This window comes from Balaenoptera ricei, chromosome 2 (genome assembly GCF_028023285.1).
Source record: "Balaenoptera ricei isolate mBalRic1 chromosome 2, mBalRic1.hap2, whole genome shotgun sequence".
In the NCBI taxonomy this organism is placed as follows: domain Eukaryota; kingdom Metazoa; phylum Chordata; class Mammalia; order Artiodactyla; family Balaenopteridae; genus Balaenoptera; species Balaenoptera ricei.
The window spans coordinates 70,965,925-70,985,055 of NC_082640.1; the positions used below are offsets into that span (position 1 = coordinate 70,965,925).

General features: G+C 37.2%; 1 protein-coding gene and 1 non-coding gene across 5 annotated transcripts in view; one reads left to right on the plus strand and one right to left on the minus strand.

Moving 5' to 3' along the window:
• Positions 1–19,131, plus strand: part of DPP8 (dipeptidyl peptidase 8) — a 62,521-nt gene that overhangs the window by 17,259 nt on the left and 26,131 nt on the right. For all 4 annotated transcript variants that reach the window (XM_059912994.1, XM_059912995.1, XM_059912993.1 and 1 more), the window contains exons 5-10: positions 10,425–10,598; positions 11,422–11,590; positions 15,830–15,940; positions 16,609–16,737; positions 17,289–17,350; positions 19,019–19,119. In XM_059912994.1, the coding sequence (XP_059768977.1) occupies positions 10,425–10,598; positions 11,422–11,590; positions 15,830–15,940; positions 16,609–16,737; positions 17,289–17,350; positions 19,019–19,119 (746 nt within the window). The remainder of the gene's footprint in view (positions 1–10,424; positions 10,599–11,421; positions 11,591–15,829; positions 15,941–16,608; positions 16,738–17,288; positions 17,351–19,018; positions 19,120–19,131) is intronic.
• TRNAM-CAU (transfer RNA methionine (anticodon CAU)) lies at positions 17,975–18,047 on the minus strand. Its single transcript has one exon. It is a non-coding gene; the product is annotated as a tRNA-Met (tRNA).

A 19,131-nucleotide genomic window follows, 5' to 3' on the forward strand; every position in this document is an offset into this window, starting at 1 on the left:
ACTGGTTTCTTTCTCTTAGTATTTTCTGGATTCATTCACACTATAGCAGATAATAGTGTTTCGTTTATTTTTATAACTGAATAATATTCCATTGTATGGCTAGACTACATCTTATTTATCCGTCAGTTTATGGATAAAGTTGGGTTGTTTCAGCTTTGGGGCTTATATGAATAAGGCTGCTTTTAACATTCAAATGTAAGATTTTGTGTAGATTTGTTTTCAGTTCTCTTGGGTATATATCTAGGAGTGGAATTACTGGGTTATGTGGTAACTCTGTGTTTACATTTTTAAGGAACTGCTAAATTGCTTTCCACGGCAGCTGCATCATTTTACATTCCCACCAGCTATGTATAAGGGTTCTAATTTCCTACATCCTCACCAACACTTGTTGTTGTCCATCATTTTGATTATAGCCATCCTAGTGGATGTGAAGTGATATCTCATTGTTATTTAATTCACATTTCCCTAATGACCAGTAATGCTGACCATTTTTTCATGTGTTTATGGGCCATTTGTGTACCTTCTTTAAAGAAATGTCTGGGGAGGGCTTCCCTGGTGGCGTAGTGGTTAAGAATCCACCTGCCAGTGCAGGGGACACGGGTTCGAGCCCTGGTCTGGGAAGATCCCACAGGCCGTGGAGCAGCTAAGCCCGTGCGCTGCAACAACTGAGCCTGCGCTGTAGAACCCGCAAGCCACAACTACTGAGCCCACGTGCCACAACTACTGAAGCCCGCGCACCTAGAGCCCATGCTCCACAACAAGAGAAGCCACAACAGTGAGAAGCCTGAGCACCGCAACGAAGGGTAGCCCCAGCTTGCTGCAACGAGAAGGAAGCCCGCATGCAGCAACAAAGACCCAAAGCAGCCAAAAATAAATAAATAAAATTAATTAATTAATTTTTAAAAAAAGAAAAGAAATGTCTGGGGAATTCCCTGGTGATCCAGTGGTTAGGACTCTGCACTTCCACTGCAGGGAGCCCGGGTTTGATCCCTGGTCGGGGAACTAAGGTTTGGCAAGCTGCATGACAAGGCCTTAAAAAAAAAAAAAGGTCTGTGCAAGTCCTTTGCCATTTTAAATTGGGTCTTTTTAATGTTGAATTGTAAGAGTTCTTTATGTATTCTTGATACTGGACTTTTCTTTTCTCCCATTCTGTGGGTTGTCTTTTTATCTTTTTCTTTAATTGCAGTAATCATTAATTTATTAGTAGAAAATCAGCCATAATTACCTTTAGCAAGTATTTAATCCTATAATCATTAATTTAAATCTATACATTTAAACACATTTTGATCTCTCCTGTATCGAGATAAGACATTTTTGTGACTTCCCCTTTTTTCTATTCTTCATTTACCTTACTCTTAAGTTCTTATACCTTCATTTAAAAAAATTGTGGACATAATACACATAATATAAAATATATCATCTTAACCATTTTTGAGTGTACATTAGTACATCAGTGGCATTAAGTACATTCACATTGTCGCAAGCATCACCACCATCCATCCACAGAACTCTTTTTTGTCTTGCAAAACTGTAATACTGTACTCATTAAACAATAACTTCCCATTACCTCTCTGCCAAGCCCCTGGCAACCACCATTCTACTTTCTGTTCCTATGAGTATGACTACTCCAGGTGCCTCATAGAAGTAGAATCATACAGTATTTGTCCTTTTGTGACTGGCTTATTTCACTTAGCATAATGTCCTTAAGGTTTATGCATGTTGTAGCATATGTCAGAATGCTAAATAATATTCTATTGTATGTATATACCACATCTTGTTTGTTTATTCATCCATTAATAGACACTTGAATTGCTTCTACCTTTTGGCTATTATAAATAATGCTCCTATGAACATGGGTATACAAATATCTTTTCATGTCCCTGCTTTCGATTCTTTTAGGTATATACTCAGGTGGAATTGCTGGATCATATGATAATTACATTTTTATATTTTTGTGGAACTGCCATACTATTTTCCACGCACCATTTTACATTCACACTAGCAGTGCACAAGAGTTCCAATTTCTCCACATCCTTGCCAACACTTACTATTTTCTGGCTTTTTGATAGGAGCCATCCTAATGAGTATGAGGTAGTATCTCATTGTGGTTCGATTTGCTTTTCCTTAATGATTAGTGATATTGAGCATCTTTTCATGTACTTATTGGCCATTTGTATATCTTCTTTGGAGAAATGTCTAATCAAGTCTTTTGCCCACTTTGTTAATCAGGTTGTTTGCAGTTTTTGTTGTTTACTTTCTTGATAATGTCCTGTTGTTTGAATAGGGACCACCAAAAGGATATGTCCAAGTCCTAAAGGTGTCTGTGAATGTGATCTTGTTTAGAAATAGGGTTTTTGCAGATGTAATTAAGTATCTCAAGATGAAATAATTCTGGATTTAGGGTGGGCCCTAAATACAATCATTGATGTTCTTATAAGAGAAAGGAAAGGGAGATTTGAGACAGGAGGTGAAAGCCATGTGAAGAGTAGGCAGAGATTAGAGTTATAGTGCCATAAGCCAAGGAATCCCTGGAGCCACCAGAAGCTGGAAGAGGCAAGGAAGTATTCTCCCCTAGAGCCTTTGGAGGAAGTCTGGCCCTGCTGACACCTTAATTTTGGGCTTCTGCCTTCAAAACTGTGAGAGAATAAATGTCTTTTGTTTTCAGCCACCAAGTTTGTAGTAATTTGTTAACAACAGCCCTAGGAAACTAATACAAGTCCTTTGCCACACAAAGTTTTTAAATTTTGATGAAGTCCAGTCGATCTATTTTTTCATTGATTGCTTGTGCTTTTAGTGTCATACTTAAGGAACTTGCTTAATCCAATATCACACAGATTTCCATCTATGTTTTATTATATAAGACTTTTATAGTTTTAGCCCTTACATTTAGATCTTTGATCTATTTTGAGTTAATTTTTGTGTATAGTGTGAGATAGGAGGCCGAATTAATTCTTTTACATGTGGAATCCAGTTGTCCTAGCACCATTTGTTGAAAGGCTATTCTTTCCCCTTGGAGTGGTCTTAGCACCTTTGTTGAAAATCAGTTGACCATAAATGTATGGATCTATTCCTGGACTCTCAATTGTATTCCACTGGCCTATTTATCTATTCATATGCCAGTATCATGCTCTCTTGATTAATGTGGCTACATTGTACTAACTTTTGAAATTGGAAAATGTGAGGGTTTTTTTCAAGATTATCTTGAAATTCCATATGAATATTATTAGCATCAGCTTATCCATATCTGGAAAGAAGGCAGTTGGAACTTTGATAGGCATTCTAATGAATCTCTAGATTAATTTGGGGTCTACTTCCATCTTTATTATCTTCAGTCTGTGGACATGGGATGTCTTTCCATTTATTTAGATTTTTTTTAATTTCTTTAAATAGTATTTACAGTGTTCTGTATACAAGTCTTGCACTTCTTTGGTTAAATTTATTTCTAAGTACTTATTCTTTTTGATGAAGTTTTTTTTTTTTTTTTTTTTAAGAAATTCACGTTCTTTTATTTATTTATTTATTTATTTATTTATGACTGTGTTGAGTCTTCGTTTCTGTGCGAGGGCTTTCTCTAGTTGCGGCTAGTGGGGACCACTCTTCATCGCGGTGCGCGGGCCTCTCACCGTCGCGGCCTCTCTTGTTGCGGAGCACAGGCTCCAGATGCGCAGGCTCAGTAATTGTGGCTCACGGGCCCAGTTGCTCCGTGGCATGTGGGATCTTACCAGACCAGGGCTCGAACCCGTGTCCCCTCCATTGGCAGGCAGATTCTCAACCACTGCGCCACCAGGGAAGCCCCTTTGATGAAGTTTTGAATGGAGTTGTTTTCTTAATTTCATTTTCCAACTGCTAGTTGATATTGCAATTGATATTCGTATATCAATCTTGTATCCTGCAACTTTGCTGAACACATTTATTAGTTCTAATTATTTTTTGTAGATTTTTTAGGGTTTTCTATATATCACGTGTCATCTGTGAATAGAGATGGTTTTCCTTCTTCCTTTCCAACCCCAGAAGCTTTCATTTCTTTCCTTACCTAATTGCCCTGGCTAGAACCGCTAGTACAATGTTGAATAGTAGTGGAAAGCAGACATCCGTTTTTCCCCCTGATCTTGATGGGAAAACTTTCAGGTTTTCACAATTAAGAATTATATTAGCTGTGGGTTTTTCATTGATGCCCTTTATCAGAATCAAATAGTTCCCCATTATTTCTTGTTTGTTGAGTGCTTTTATCATGAAAGGGTGTTGGTTTTTGTCAAATGACTTTTCTGGGTCTATTAAGAAGATCACATTTTTCCATTATTGTATTAATATGGTGTATTACATTGGTTGGTTTTTATGTGTTGAACCAAATTTGCATTCCTGGGATAAATCCCACTTGGTCACGTATAATCCTTTAATACGCTTCTGTATTCAGTTTGTCAGTATTTTTTGTTTGATGATGATGATTAAACCTAATTATTCCAGTAAGTAAATATGTTAAAAATTGAGTAAATATTCCAATTATCAAAGAAAAATTGTCAGAGTAAATTTTCTTTTTTTTTCCCATGGTTTGAGCAAATATTGCAGTTCTGCAACAATGCTGATTTTATTTGTCAAATTTAAATTTTCCTAAACATATAGCTCTAGAATGCTCTTCTGTTTAGGTTAGATATGGGCACCATATTTAACTGTCCAATTATATTTTTATATATATATATATATTTTTTTTTTTTTTTTTTTTTTTTACATCTTTATTCGAAGTTTGTCAGTATTTTATTGAGGATTTTTGTGTCTATAGTCATAAGAGATATTGGTCTGTAGTTTTATTTCCTTGTTATGTCTTTGTCTGGTTTTGGTATCAGGGTGATGCTGACCTCATCAAATGTTAGAAAGTGTTTGCTCCTGTTCTTTTTCTTTTTTTTAAGAAGAGTTTGAGAAGGATGGGTCTTAATTCTTCTTTAAACATTTAGTAGAACTCATCAGTAAAGCCATCTAGTCCTGGACTTCTTTGTGGGAAGCTTTTCGATTACTAACTCAAATCTCTTTATTCATTATAGGTCAATTCAGATTTTCTGTTTCTTCTTGAGTTAGTTTTGGTGGTTTGTGTGTTTCTGGGAATTTAACCATTTCATCTACATTGTCTAATTTGTTGCTATTCACTTATTCATACTATTCCCTTATAATCCTTTTTAACCCCATAAGATCGTTAGTAGCAACTCTCTTTCATTCTTGATTTTAGTAAATTGAGTCTTCTCTCTTTTTGTATTTTTGATCATTCTAGCTAAATCTGTCAAATTTGTTGATTTTTATTTTTTTTTAATTTATTTATTTATTTATTTTTGGCTGTGTTGGGTCTTCGTTTCTGTGCGAGGGCTTTCTCTAGTTGCAGCGAGCGGGGGCCACTCTTCATCGCGGTGCGCGGGCCTCTAACTGTTGCGGCCTCTCTTGTTGTGGAGCACAGGCTTCAGATGTGCAGGCTTAGTAGTTGTGGCTCACAGGCCCAGTTGCTCCGTGGCATGTGGGATCTTCCCAGACCAGGGCTTGAATCCGTGTCCCCTTCATTAGCAGGCAGATTCTCAACCTCTGTGCCACCAGGGAAGCCCAAATTTGTTGATCTTTTTAAAGAACCAATTTTTGGTTTTGTTAAGCTGTATTATTTTTCTGTTCTCTATTGTTTATTTCCAATTTGATGTGTATATTTCCTTACTTCTGCTTGCTTTGGATTTAGTTTGCTCTTTTATTCCAGTATCTTAAGGTGGAAGGTTTTGTTTGTTTGTTTTTTATGCCACGTGGCTTGCGGGATCTTAGTTCCCTGACTAGGGATAGAATCTGGGCCCCTAGCAGTGGAAGCACAGAGCCCTAACCACTGGACCGCCAGGGAACTTCCTTAAGGTGGAAGGTTATTGATTTGAGATCTCTTTTTTAATATAGGCACTTATAGTTATAAATTTCCTCCTGAGCACTGCTTTTGTTGCATCCCTTAAGTTTTGGTATATTGTGTTTTCTTTTATCTCAAAGTATTTTTTGATTTCCTGTGATTTCTTCTTTGACCCATTGGCTTCCCCCTCCATGTACCAACATCTGGAACAACTGTAAGGCACACCTCATTTGGTTCCCATTTCTCAGGGATTGCTGTTCTTTGTTGTCTGATGTCCAGTGTCTTGAAAACATGATTTTATATATTTTGTCCATTTCTGAGTTGTTTCAGATATGAGAACATACCTGGTCCCTGTTACTCCATCTTGGCTAGAAGTGGAAGTTGGTTTCATTTTTAACATTTAAATCTCTGACCCTTCTGGAATATGTGGGAAGTGGATCCAGTGTTATCTTTTTGCATATGGCTATGCAGTAATTCCAACTGATAAAATTTAAATCAGTAATGACTAATTTTAACATTTCATCTTTTACCCACCACTTCTTTCTTATTAATTTCTATATTCAGCTTTCTATTTTGGATTTTCTACTCTGTACCATTGTTCATTTTGTTTATTCATGTTTTAATTTTTTAATATCTGGTAAAGCTAACCTTGTTCCTCATAATAGATCTTTTTCAGGGTTCTTTTTATCATCTTGCTTGATATGCTTTCAAATAATAAATTTTATAATCACAAAGTTATAAATGCAGAGTTCTCTTGTGAAAGTTAATTTCTCAGCTCTGAAATGTCTTGTGTTCTGATTATTAAACATTAAGACATGTTAAGGGGACTTCTCCGGTGGCACAGTGGTTAAGAATCCTCCTGCCAATGCAGGGGACACAGGTTCAATCCCTGGTCTGGGAAGATCCCGCATGCCACGGAGCAACTAAGCCCATGCACCACAACTACTGAGCGCACACACCGCAACTATTGAAGCCCGTGAGTCGCAACTACTGAGCCCACATGCTGCAACTACTGCAGCCCACGTGCCTAGAGCCCATGCTCTGCAACAAGAGAAGCCACCTCAATGAGAAGCCTGCACATTGCCACAAAGAGTAGCCCCCGCTCACCGCAACTAGAGAAAGCCCTTGCGCAGCAACAAAGACCCAAAGCAGCCAAAAAAAAAAACAAACCTGAGACATATTAAGTATGGATCAAATCTGATGACGTTCAGGGAGAATAAGAGGGAGAAATTAAAATATAATTATATACTCAAAATTGCTCTTGGTGTCAACGGAAACAGTCTTAAAAGATATTTAAAACAAAAAGATTAGAATTAGGGCTTCCCTGGTGGTGCAGTGGTTAAGAATCCGCCTGCCAGTGCAGGGGACAAGGGTTCAAGCCCTGGTCCGGGAAGTTCCCACATGCCGCGGAACAATGAAAGCCCGTGCGCCACAACTACTGAGCCTGCGCTCTAGAGCCCAAAAGCCACAACTACTGAGTCCTCGTGCCCCAACTACTGAAGCCCGCGCACCTAGAGCCCGTGCTCCGCAACAAGAGAAGCCACCGCAATGAGAAGCCCACGCACCGCAACGAAGAGTAGCCCCCGCTCACCGCAACTAGAGAAAGCACGCATGCAGCAAGGAAGACCCAACGCAGCCAAAAATAAATTAAAAAAAAAAAAAAAAAAGATTAGAATTAATAAAACATTGAATTTTCTAGTTTTTTCTTTTGGAGCCTAACACACACATACACACATGTATATATACACATACATATGTATATATGTAATTAAACATTAATAAAAAAGTGATACAATGAATATAAAAAAACGAGGTAGATTTTTAGCAGGATTCCAAGGTTGTCTCATTTTTAACTTCACTTGACATTATTTTAAGTTTGCAAGTATACACATGTATTTGCCATCCTTGAACACCGTTTACTTTCAGTATGCTGGTTTAATTTTGGAGACATACATTTCTGCCAATGAACTTGGTTACTTTTATTTTATTTTTTAATTTTTTTGTTAGTGTATAGTTGATTTACAATGTTTTGTTAGTTTCAGGTGTACAGCAAAGTGAATCAGTTATACATATACATATATCCACTTTTTTTTAGATTCTTTTCCCATATAAGCCATTACAGAGTACTGAGTAGAGTTTCCTGTGCTATACAGTAGGTCCTTATTAGTTATCTGTTTTATATATAGTAGTGTGTATATGTCAATCCCAACCTCCCAGTTTATCCCTCCCCACCCCCCTTACCCCCTGGTCACCATAAGTTTGTTTTCTTTTTTTTTTATTTTTTTATTTTATTTATTTATTTTTGGCTATGTTGGGTCTTTGTTGCTGTGCATGGGCTTTCTCTAGTTGTGGCAAGTGGGGGCTACTCTTCATTACTCTTCATTGTGGTGCGTGGGCTTCCCAGTGTGGTGGCTTCTCTTGTTGCGGAGCACGGGCTCTAGGCGCACAGGCTTCCGTAGTTGTGGCTCACGGGCTCAGTAGTTGTAGCTCGCAGGCTCAGTAGTTGTGGCTTTTGGGCTCTAGAGCGCAGGCTCAGTAGTTGTGGCGCACGGGCTTAGTTGCTCTGCGGCACGTGGGATCTTCCCGGACCAGGGCTTGAACCTGTGTCCCCTGCATTGGCAGGCAGATTCTTAACCACCGTGCCACCAGGGAAGCCCCATAAGTTTGTTTTCTACATCTGTAACTCTATTTCTGTTTTGTAGATAAGTTCATTTGTACCCCCTTTTTTTTTAGATTCCACATATAAGCGATACCATATGATATTTGCCTTTGACTTACTTCACTCAGTGTAACAATCTCTAGGTCCATCCATGTTGCTGCAAATGGCATTATTTCGTTCTTTTTTATGGCTGAGTAATATTCCATTGTATATATGTACCACATCTTCTTTATCCATTCCTCTGTTGATGGACATTTAGGTTGCTTCCATGTCCTGGCTGTTGTAAATAGTGCTGCAGTAAACACTGGGGTGCATGTATCTTTTCGAATTATGGTTTTTCCCAGATATATAAATTTGGCTACTTTTATTTTTTTTATTTTTAAAAAATTTATTTATTTATTTTTAACTTTGGGTGCACTGGGTCTTCGTTGCGACGTGCGGATGCGGGCTTAGTTGCCCCACGGCATATGTGGATCTTAGCTCCCTGACTAGGGATCTAACCTGTGTCCCCTGCATTGGAAGGCGGATTCTTAACCACTGGACCACCAGGGAAGTCCCTGAACTTGGCTACTTTTAAAGTATTAGTCCTTGGGAGTTCCCTGGCAGTCTAGTGGTTGGGACTCTGCGCTTCCACTGTGGGGGGCCGGTGTTTGATCCCTGGTCAGGGAACTAAGATCCCGCAAGACATGGCATGGCCAAATAAAATAAAATAACATAATATAACATAACATAAAATAGTATTAGTCCTTGGTAGCAGAAACCATGTCTTTTTCCCTTATTTACCATTCCTTTATTTATCCCCTTATTTATCATAAAGAGCTCTTAGTGAGGGAAGATGTGGATGTAAATTTTTAAAACTAGCACTTATTAGATTTTTTTATATATATATTTTTAAATTTTATATATGTGTCAAATAATATTTTTAGTTTGGGAAGGTCCCTCTTCATCATCAATCATTGATTACAAATATTCTTTGAGGGAGATTTTAACAGATGCTTTAGGTAGGAAAGCAAAAATCAGACAGATTCTGCTCTCAAGTTTTTTTTTTTTTTTTTAATCTATTTCTAGTCAGAAATACTGAAAAAAAGTGAAAAACAAAACCATAGCCAAATGAGTAAAAGAGATAGTAGCTCATATAAATTTCAAAGAAGAGATCACTGTACACCATAGTGGATCAGGAAACTTTCCTGGCCAATGTTGATTTAGGGCTAAGGTTTTGGGATATCAGTAAAACTTGGATGGATAGAAAGAAAAATGGCCTCGGGTGGGAGGGGGGGTGATGGAACAAAGGCCAGGAGCAGAACACCGCATATTGGGTTTTACATCATTGGTGTGACAAGCCTGACCTAAGGTTTTATTAAAGCAGTATTAGTGAATTAGTGGAAAGGTACTAATGACAGCTGATATTTGAGAACTTTACTCTGTGCCAACCATTGTGCTAAACATTTTACGTATTTTTATCTAAGTTAATCTTCACAAAGCTGAAGTAGATGATTTATTACTACTTTGAAAGTGAAGAAAATTACTTTTGAGGAAATTAAACTACTTGCCCAAAGTCACACTTCTAATGAGAGTCAAAGCCTAGATTCAAACTGCTTGACTTCAGAGTCTGCTCTTAAGTGCATGCAGAACTGCTATATTACATTTAAGTTGTAGAAGATCTTGAATGCCAAGCCAAGGTGATGAGACTTAATTCTTGCTCTCTAATGTATACAGTAATCATCTAGGGACCCTTTACCAAGAAATTTTTCAGCGACTTCCTGAAATTAATCTGTTTAAAGTTGCTGGCAAATTTTGGGATCACTCAAAATGTAAACTCAATAATATTGGAGATGCTAGAATTTCAGTGCTAAAAGCAAAAAGCCACCTTTCAGAAGACTGGAATGTGAGACTTTCTTTCTGTATTAGGCAACACTGGACTATGGAATGTATTCTCGAGAAGAAGAACTATTGAGAGAAAGAAAACGCATCGGAACAGTTGGAATTGCTTCTTATGATTATCACCAAGGAAGTGGAACATTTCTGTTTCAAGCTGGTAGTGGAATTTATCACGTAAAAGATGGAGGGCCACAAGGATTTACTGTAAGTTGATGTTACTACTTGATAAATCTGTTTTGGGGTCCTAAAGTTATTTGTGTCCAAATCAGAAAGGTAATTAAACAAACTAAAAAATTCTTTTCACCAATTGTTTACTACTGATTTAGTAGTAAAGAAAACAAGAAATATGGGTATTAATTTCCAATTTTAAGAGTTAATAATTTTTTCAGTGACATTAGTATACAATTTTTAAAATGCTAAAAATACTTGCTGTGTAGGAAGAATTAGTAAAGGGCATCAGTGCCATTTTTTGAGTAAGTGCTGAGGTGGATTTTCAAAGATAATGATATCACAGGGCAATCCCTCTTTGGTTCCCCTAAAAGCTTGATTCATCTCAGTAAATGGTTTTAAATGTTTGATTTTATTCTAGGCAATTTTAATGTGATATCAGAACTATTCTTCTGATAGAATTGTGATGATTCTAGCTTTCATTATATTTTTATGAGCAAATTATTTTATACTGGTAAAATTAATTAGAAATATTTAATAAGTGAAATAGTCAAATAAGTGTTTAATAAAAGCATGTAACAAACGATAATTACTCTGTTTAAACAGGTTTGGACAACAGAATTTATGAAGTGCTCTTATTTTGTCTTTATTTCTGCTCCTGTTATGCTTAGCTTATTAATTCATAGAAAAAAATGAGTCCTTTCTTATAAGTTAAGGCATATGAAAGTACATTTTTCTGGAGAGCAGTTATTATAGTTGATATTGTACTTGGGATTATTATTCCTTTTATAGGAAGGGTGCTGGTAAACAAATATGTATCAGCCTGATACTTGCCTTTAAATGTTGTTTACTTTTCTAGCAACAACCCTTACGGCCCAATTTAGTGGAGACTAGTTGTCCCAACATTCGGATGGATCCAAAATTATGCCCAGCTGATCCAGACTGGATTGCTTTTATACATAGCAATGATATATGGATATCCAACATTGTAACGAGAGAAGAAAGGAGGCTTACTTATGTGCACAATGGTAATTCAAGTTCTTCAAATCTACTTTCCTGAAAAGTATTTTTAAAATTTAATTTGCTTTTGCTTACATTTTCCAATTGAAGCATGCTGGGTGATCTTTATTTTTTTTTTTTTTAATTTATTTATTTATTTATTTATGGCTGTGTTGGGTCTTCGTTTCTGTGCGAGGGCTTTCTCTAGTTGTGGCAGGCGGGGGCCACTCTTCATCGCGGTGCGTGGGCCTCTCACCATCGCGGACTTTCTTGTTGTGGAGCACAGGCTCCAGACGCGCAGGCTCAGTAATTGTGGCTCACGGGCCCAGTTGCTCCGTGGCATGTGGGATCTTCCCAGACCAGGGCTTGAACCCGTGTCCCCTGCATTGGCAGGCAGATTCTCAACCACTGCGCCACCAGGGAAGCCCCCGATCTTTATATTTTAAACTTAAATCTTTAAAATGAAAAAGGACAATAGTACAGTGGATAACTGGTATGTACCACCTATATAATGCTCCCTTGTTTTAAGGGTCATTTTCAGACAGCACAACAGTAGCACCTCTGACCTGATTGTTCTTTTAGCCTAATAAGACTACCAGAATTTCCCCCAAAACTGTTCTTTTTTTTAAATTTTTTTAATTTGTATTTTTGGTTGTGTAGAGTCTTAGTTGTGGCACACGGGATCTTCGTTGCAGCATGCGGGATCTTTCGTTGCAGTGCTCGGGCTCTTCGTTGCGGTGCACAGGCTTCTCTCTAGTTGTGACGTGCGGGTTCTCTCTCTAGTTGTGGTGAGCAGGCTCCAAAGCGCATGGGGTCTGTAGTTTGCGGCTCACGGGCTCAGTTGCCCTGCGGCATGTGGGATCTTAGTTCCCCGACCGCGGATTGAACCTGCGTCTCCTGCATTGAAAGGCAGATTCTTTACCACTGGACCACCAGGGAAGTCCCAAAACTGTTCTGATTAAAATAAAATTTAATTTAAAAAATTAATCTTGTTTTTAGGAAAACAAACAGAAAAATCTAGTACACACTATAAGAACTACCTAAAAATTTGTCTCCCCTTTTTGCAGAGCCTGCTTAGTTATTTTGTCATAATAGGAAAAATAAAACTTTCTGTATTGTGGAAGTATTTAATTTTTATTGAAGTGACTATAATAATGCTAAGCAGTACTGAAAGCACAGAAAAGACGTGTATGTTTTTCTCCAAAGCTTTTATACAAATGAAAGATGGGAAATAGTGTACTGCTTCTTTTTTTTTTTTTTTGAACATGTGAAATATACCATTTTTTTAAAATTTTAATTAATTAATTTTTGGGGGGCTGCATTGGATCTTTGTTGCTGCACGCGGGCTTTCTCTAGTTGTAGCGCGTGGGCTTTCTCTAGTTGTAGTGAGCGGGGGCTACTCTTCATTGCGGTGCACAGGCTTCTCGTTGCAGAGCACAGGCTCTAGGCGTGCAGGTCTCAGTAGTCGTGGCTCACAGGCTCTAGAGCGCAGGCTCAGTAGTTCTGGCGCGCGGGCTTAGTTGCTCTGCAGCATGTGGGATCTTCCTGGACCAGGGATCGAACCCATGTCCCCTGCATTGGCAGGTGGATTCTTAACCACTGCGCCACCAGGGAAGCCCTAAGTGTGTGTTTAGATAGAAAGGTAGGTAGAGAGTAAGCAACATTACTCTTACCCCTCTTATTCACAGTAGGTTTCCAAATGAAAGTCCCCTTTGGGGTGGGTGTAGTCAGTTGGCATGTGCATTTGTTTATTCTCTGCCTCCTATAATAGAGGAATTTAAAGGTAACTTAATACCAACCTCTACTCTCAAAGGACATATCTTATTGGGAAAACAAGATGATACCATTTATTCATCTAATTAATCTTAGTAATTGAGGTCTGTAGTAAGTGATAGGGAGATATAAATGAGCGATACATAGTCTCACATCTAAAGGAGAACAAAATATAAAGCAGTATGGAAGGTATAACTTTGGAGTAGTTGAAAGATCCAAGAAAACTGAGTGCTGGTTTTGGCTATATCATTAATTCCAAAATTCAGAAACTCTGAAAACTGAGGTTAGTTTTCATTAGGTTGGTGCTAAAACTCATTTGGTGGCAAAACCTGACCTGAACTGACCTGAGGATATTTATAATCTTAATCCTACTTAGTGTGCCTATTCCTAAATTTGCTGCAGGAATATTAGTATATTTGGTTACAGGGTATTTGATTACCCTGCTGGAGATGTGACATAATTATGCGTAGATGTATGAATATGAAAAAATCCCCCAAATTCTGAGTTCTAAACACTTCTGGACTCAAAATTTTTGGATGAGGGGTTATTGGTTCATATTGCACATTTGTTTCAGACAACATACAGAAAATACAGATAAGAGAACATAATACAGTGAAACTTGCCTATAAAATTAAAATCACCGCGAAATATTACTACACACCCGTTGGAACACCAAATGTTGGAGAGGAATTTTCATACATTGCTAGTAAGAGTATAGAATAATACAGATACTTTGGAAAATTGTGTGGCAGTTTCTTACAAATTTAAAGATAAATTTTTTACAGTACCCAGCCATTCCAGTCCTAGGTCTTTATTCAAGAGAAAGGAAAACACATGTCCACATAGATTCTTATACAAGAATAATCATAGCATCTTTATTCATAATAGCAACTAGAAGCTGCTCAGATATCCATTAACAGATGAATGGATAAAAGAACTGTGGTATACAATGAAATATCACTCAGCAACAAACATAAAGTGTATACTGTATGATTTCACTTACATGAAATTCTGGAATATTCAAAACTAACCTATGGTGATAGAAATCAGATCAGTGGTTGCTTCTGAGGCCGGAATGGACATTGACTGCGAAGGGGCATGAGAAAACATTCTGGGGTGTTGGAAATATTCTATGTCTTGTTAGGGTGTGGTTATACAAGTTTATGCATTTTTCAAAGTAAACAGTACACTTAAGATTTTGTAAATTATAAAGCAATTCTTTTTCAAAAGGTTGTTCATAGTCTCACTATTTGGAGAGGACCACATTTTGATTTATATCCTGACACTTTAAAAAATATATATTTGTATAACACTTTTATAAATGGAATCAGTATACATGTCATTTAGTAATATGCTTTTTTTTTTTTTTTTAATTATTTACTTATTTATTTATTTATTTATGGCTGTGTTGAGTCTTCGTTTCTGTGCGAGGGCTTTCTCTAGTTGTGGCAAGCGGGGGCCACTCTTCATAGCGGTGTGCGGACCTCTCTTGTTGCGGAGCACAGGCTCCAGACGCGCAGGCTCAGTAATTGTGGCTCACGGGCCCAGTTGCTCCGCGGCATGTGGGATCTTCCCAGACCAGGGCTCGAACCCATGTCCCCTGCATTGGCAGGCAGACTCTCAACCACTGCGCCACCAGGGAAGCCCAGTAATATGCTTTTTTAAATTCAAATATATTGTAAACATTTTCCCATGTCATGAAATCTTACGTAATTATGGCTTTGTGGTTTTTTAGATTGATTGACTGATTGATTTTGGCTGCGCCGGGTCTTAGTTGAGACATGTGGACTCTTAGTTGCAGCGTGCGGGCTTCTTAGTTGCGGCATGCATGTGGGATCTAGTTCCCTGACCAGGGATCGAACCCAGGCCCCCTGCATTGGGAGTGCGGAGCCCTACCCACTGGACCACCAGGGAAGTCCCTAGATTTTGTTTTTAAAGCAAGAGTTCCCTTCAGACTATTTGCTGGAAACCTAAGTGTAAAACAGATAAAAGCTCATCTGCTTTGGTTAAATAAGAGGAAGGGGAGGGAGGAGAAATGGTGAATTACATGATCTGTAAGACCACATTCTCAGTCTAAAGATGTGCTTCTCTGTGTAGGAGAGTAAAAAGTCACCATGACCCTTTACATGTATTCTTTTTCCCATGGTCCTAGCTAAATGGGAAAATAATAACTAACATTTATGGAACACATACTATGGCTCAGGCTTTGTTCTAAGCACTTTATGTAAAATAACTCATTTAATCCTCATAACAACCATATAAGGTAGGTTCTTATTCCCATTTATAAATGGGTACTGCAGTGGAACGTGATCAGATGTTTTGCCCAGGGTCAGTCATTTAGTAAATGATGGAACCCAGATTTGAATTCAGTCCATTTGGCTCCACAGTTCACCACTATACTATAGCTGCCTTTCAGAATAAATGGAATCATTCTGCTTTGTACCTATGAAAAGATAGAGAACTTCTGTGATAATTTTGCCTTTATGTTTGTCTAGAGCTAGCCAACATGGAAGAGGATCCCAGATCAGCTGGAGTTGCTACCTTCGTTCTTCAAGAAGAATTTGATAGATATTCTGGTTATTGGTGGTGTCCAGAAGCTGAAACAAGTAAGAGGCTTCAAAATAATATATTATAGGTCAATTAAAGTATTATGAGATTCAACTACCAATTAGTTAACTGCACAGATTCTTAATTCTGAATAATAGATTCTGAAGTGATGAAGATTAGATCCCACCAGTAGTTATTTAGAATATTCAGGCTATATCTCACCATAATGAGTTCTCATAAAAAACAGGTGTATTGTGGTTCAGTACCCCAAGTCCTTCAACTCTCCTTGCCAGTTTTTCATCTAGAAGCTGGTTGGTGGCAACATTGGTGGCAAAAATAAAAAATACCACCCCTTAATGGGAGTTGCTATAAAAAACATAGGATTGACTAGAGTCTGCATGAACAGATGGCCAAATTAGTGTATGAATGGATCAGAAAAAAAGAGCACAAATTCCTTCTTTTTCTTGGTGTATTCACAAGGATTTTACTAGCTGAGAAACAGCTCTCTAAAGCAGTAGCTTTCAAACTTTTTGACTGTGATCTGGTTAGAAATTTGTTTTACATTCTAGCCTAATACATTGTACATATACTCTATACATAAAAGGCAGCATGTTTTATGTATAAACTGCTTTTCAGTATGGGAGATATAATACTAGAGGGAATGGTCAATTATGATTACTTTCTGGCATAATTCTCCTAAATTTTCAATATTTAATTTCCTTTTAAGCTCCCAGTGGCAGTAAAATTCTTAGAATTCTGTATGAAGAAAATGATGAATCCGAAGTGGAAATTATTCATGTTACGTCCCCTATGTTGGAAACAAGGAGGGCAGATTCATTCCGTTATCCTAAAACAGGTACTGTATTCCATTGGCATTTATATTCACTCATTCCTACTTTTCAAACAAGATTCTTTCTGCATTCATCCAAAGGTATGGTCAACGTGGATATTTTACAGATTTAGTAAGGATGGGTTGTTTAAGTGTCTCTGAAGTAGATTTTTAAATTACAGGCTGATCCTTTTTAATTATTTCAAAGGTGAGGAAGTGCACAAAACTGATTATTTCAAGAAATGAATAAAGTACCTTTGCTTGGAAATAAAGATTTTTAAGGGATTATGTTCTTAATAAATTAGTAATTTTTTCCCATATTGCTATTTACAGCATTTCAATTGTGAAATGATACGAATTCCCCTTCATTACGTACTCTTGATGTTTTTCAGCTTCTTTTTTTTATAACCATATTAAAAATTATGAATTGAAAAGGAGTTTTGAGATTCTTATGCAATAAAGTCCTGTCTATATGCAACATTCCTCATTTGACTGAAGTATAAAAAGGATTGATCTGGCAAAATACGTTTGAATAATTTTGGATATGCATTACTGTTCATTTATGTCTCTTTCTAAAGGCACAGCAAATCCAAAAGTCACTTTTAAGATGTCGGAAATACTGATTGATGCTGAAGGAAGGGTAAGTATAAAATGTTAACTTTTTGTATCATTTGACTAGTCTGTCAATAGAGATTTTAGATATGCTTTTTTATTTTTTGGACTTTTTGAACTTGCTGAGACATCTACAGATCATGATTTCAGGTTGACCTAATTTTCTACTTTGAAAACTTTCTGCTGGTTCCCAAGATAGGAATATGGGGATATGTATATTTACCACTCCTTTCCAGTGTTTTTCCTCTTTGCCTGTGTTAATTCTCCAGATCAGTATTTCTTAAATAGTGGTTACTGACTGGTGAGTTACCTTCTGTGTTGACAGTAGATTAAATATCCCTCATTTCTTTTATACTGCTACTTTCCATTTGGACAGATGCTTATAAGCTAAATGCACACAAAATTAATTAAAAAACAGTCGTCTTTGCTAGACTTTTTTAACAACTTTATTGAGGTATAATTTTATATATATATATATTTATATATATATGTGTGTGTGTGTATATATATATATACACACACACACACACACACACACACAGTTTAAATATTTATTTATTTATTTGGCTGCACCAGTTCTTTTTAGTTGTGGCACGTGGGGTCTTCGTTGCCGCGTGCGGGATCTTTTTTAGTTGTGGCATGTGGGATCTAGTTCCCTGACCAGGGATTGAACCTGGGCCCCCTGCACTATGAGTGCAGAGTCTTAACCACTGGACCGCCAGGGAAGTCCCTGAAATATAATTCACATACAATACAATTCACTCATTTAAAGTTTAAAATGGCCTTTAGTATATTCACAGAATTGTGCAGCCATCACCACAGTCAATTTTAGAACATTTTCATTACCCCTGAAAGAAACTCACATCCCTTAATCATCATCCCCAGACCTTTCCATGCCCCCCAACCCTGGGCAACCACTAATCTACTTTGTATCTATGGATTTGCCTATTCTGGACATTTCTTATAAATGAAATCATACAGTATCTAGTCTGAGTTCTTTCACTTAGCATCATGTTTTCAAGCACTAATCATGTTGGCACCATGTAACAGCATTTCACTACTTTTTATCGCCCAAAAATATTCCATTGTATGGATATACAACATTTTATTTATCCTAGCCATCCTAGTGGATTTGAAGTTGCACCTTACTGTGGTTTTGATTTACATTTTTCTGATGGCTAATGATGTTGAGCATCTTTTCATGTGCTTATTGGCCATTTGTATATCTTCTTTGGAGAACTGTCTATTCAGATCCTTTGTCCATTTTTTAAAAAGTATATTTAAAATTGTGTTAGCTAGACTATTAAGGGAAAAAAGTTTGCTCTCAGGACCATTTCACTAATATATTACAAAAATAGTATTTTAAGCTAAAATATAAGGAACTAGGGACTATTATTTTTCTTACATACTAGAGTCTATAAAGTGATTAAAATCTGATTTTACCAGTTATTATCAAGAGTTCTGTTAGTATAAACTCATGGGAAAAGACTTTTAGACTATGCTAATTCTTGTAGTTAGAACTTGTTAGATGTAAGAGCACCAGTAGAGGTAACCCATGACTTACTGCTGGTTTTGTTAATCCTGTGTACCTAAGACTGAAAAAGTATGCTGTTAAAGATAGTGATTTAAGTAGACCAATAAGCTAGTTACTTATCTCAGTCTTCTATAACTAGATTCCTTTTTTCTTTTTTAATAGCTTATAGATGTCATAGATAAGGAACTAATTCAGCCTTTTGAGATTCTGTTTGAAGGAGTTGAATATATTGCCAGAGCTGGATGGACTCCAGAGGGAAAATAGTGCGTATGTTA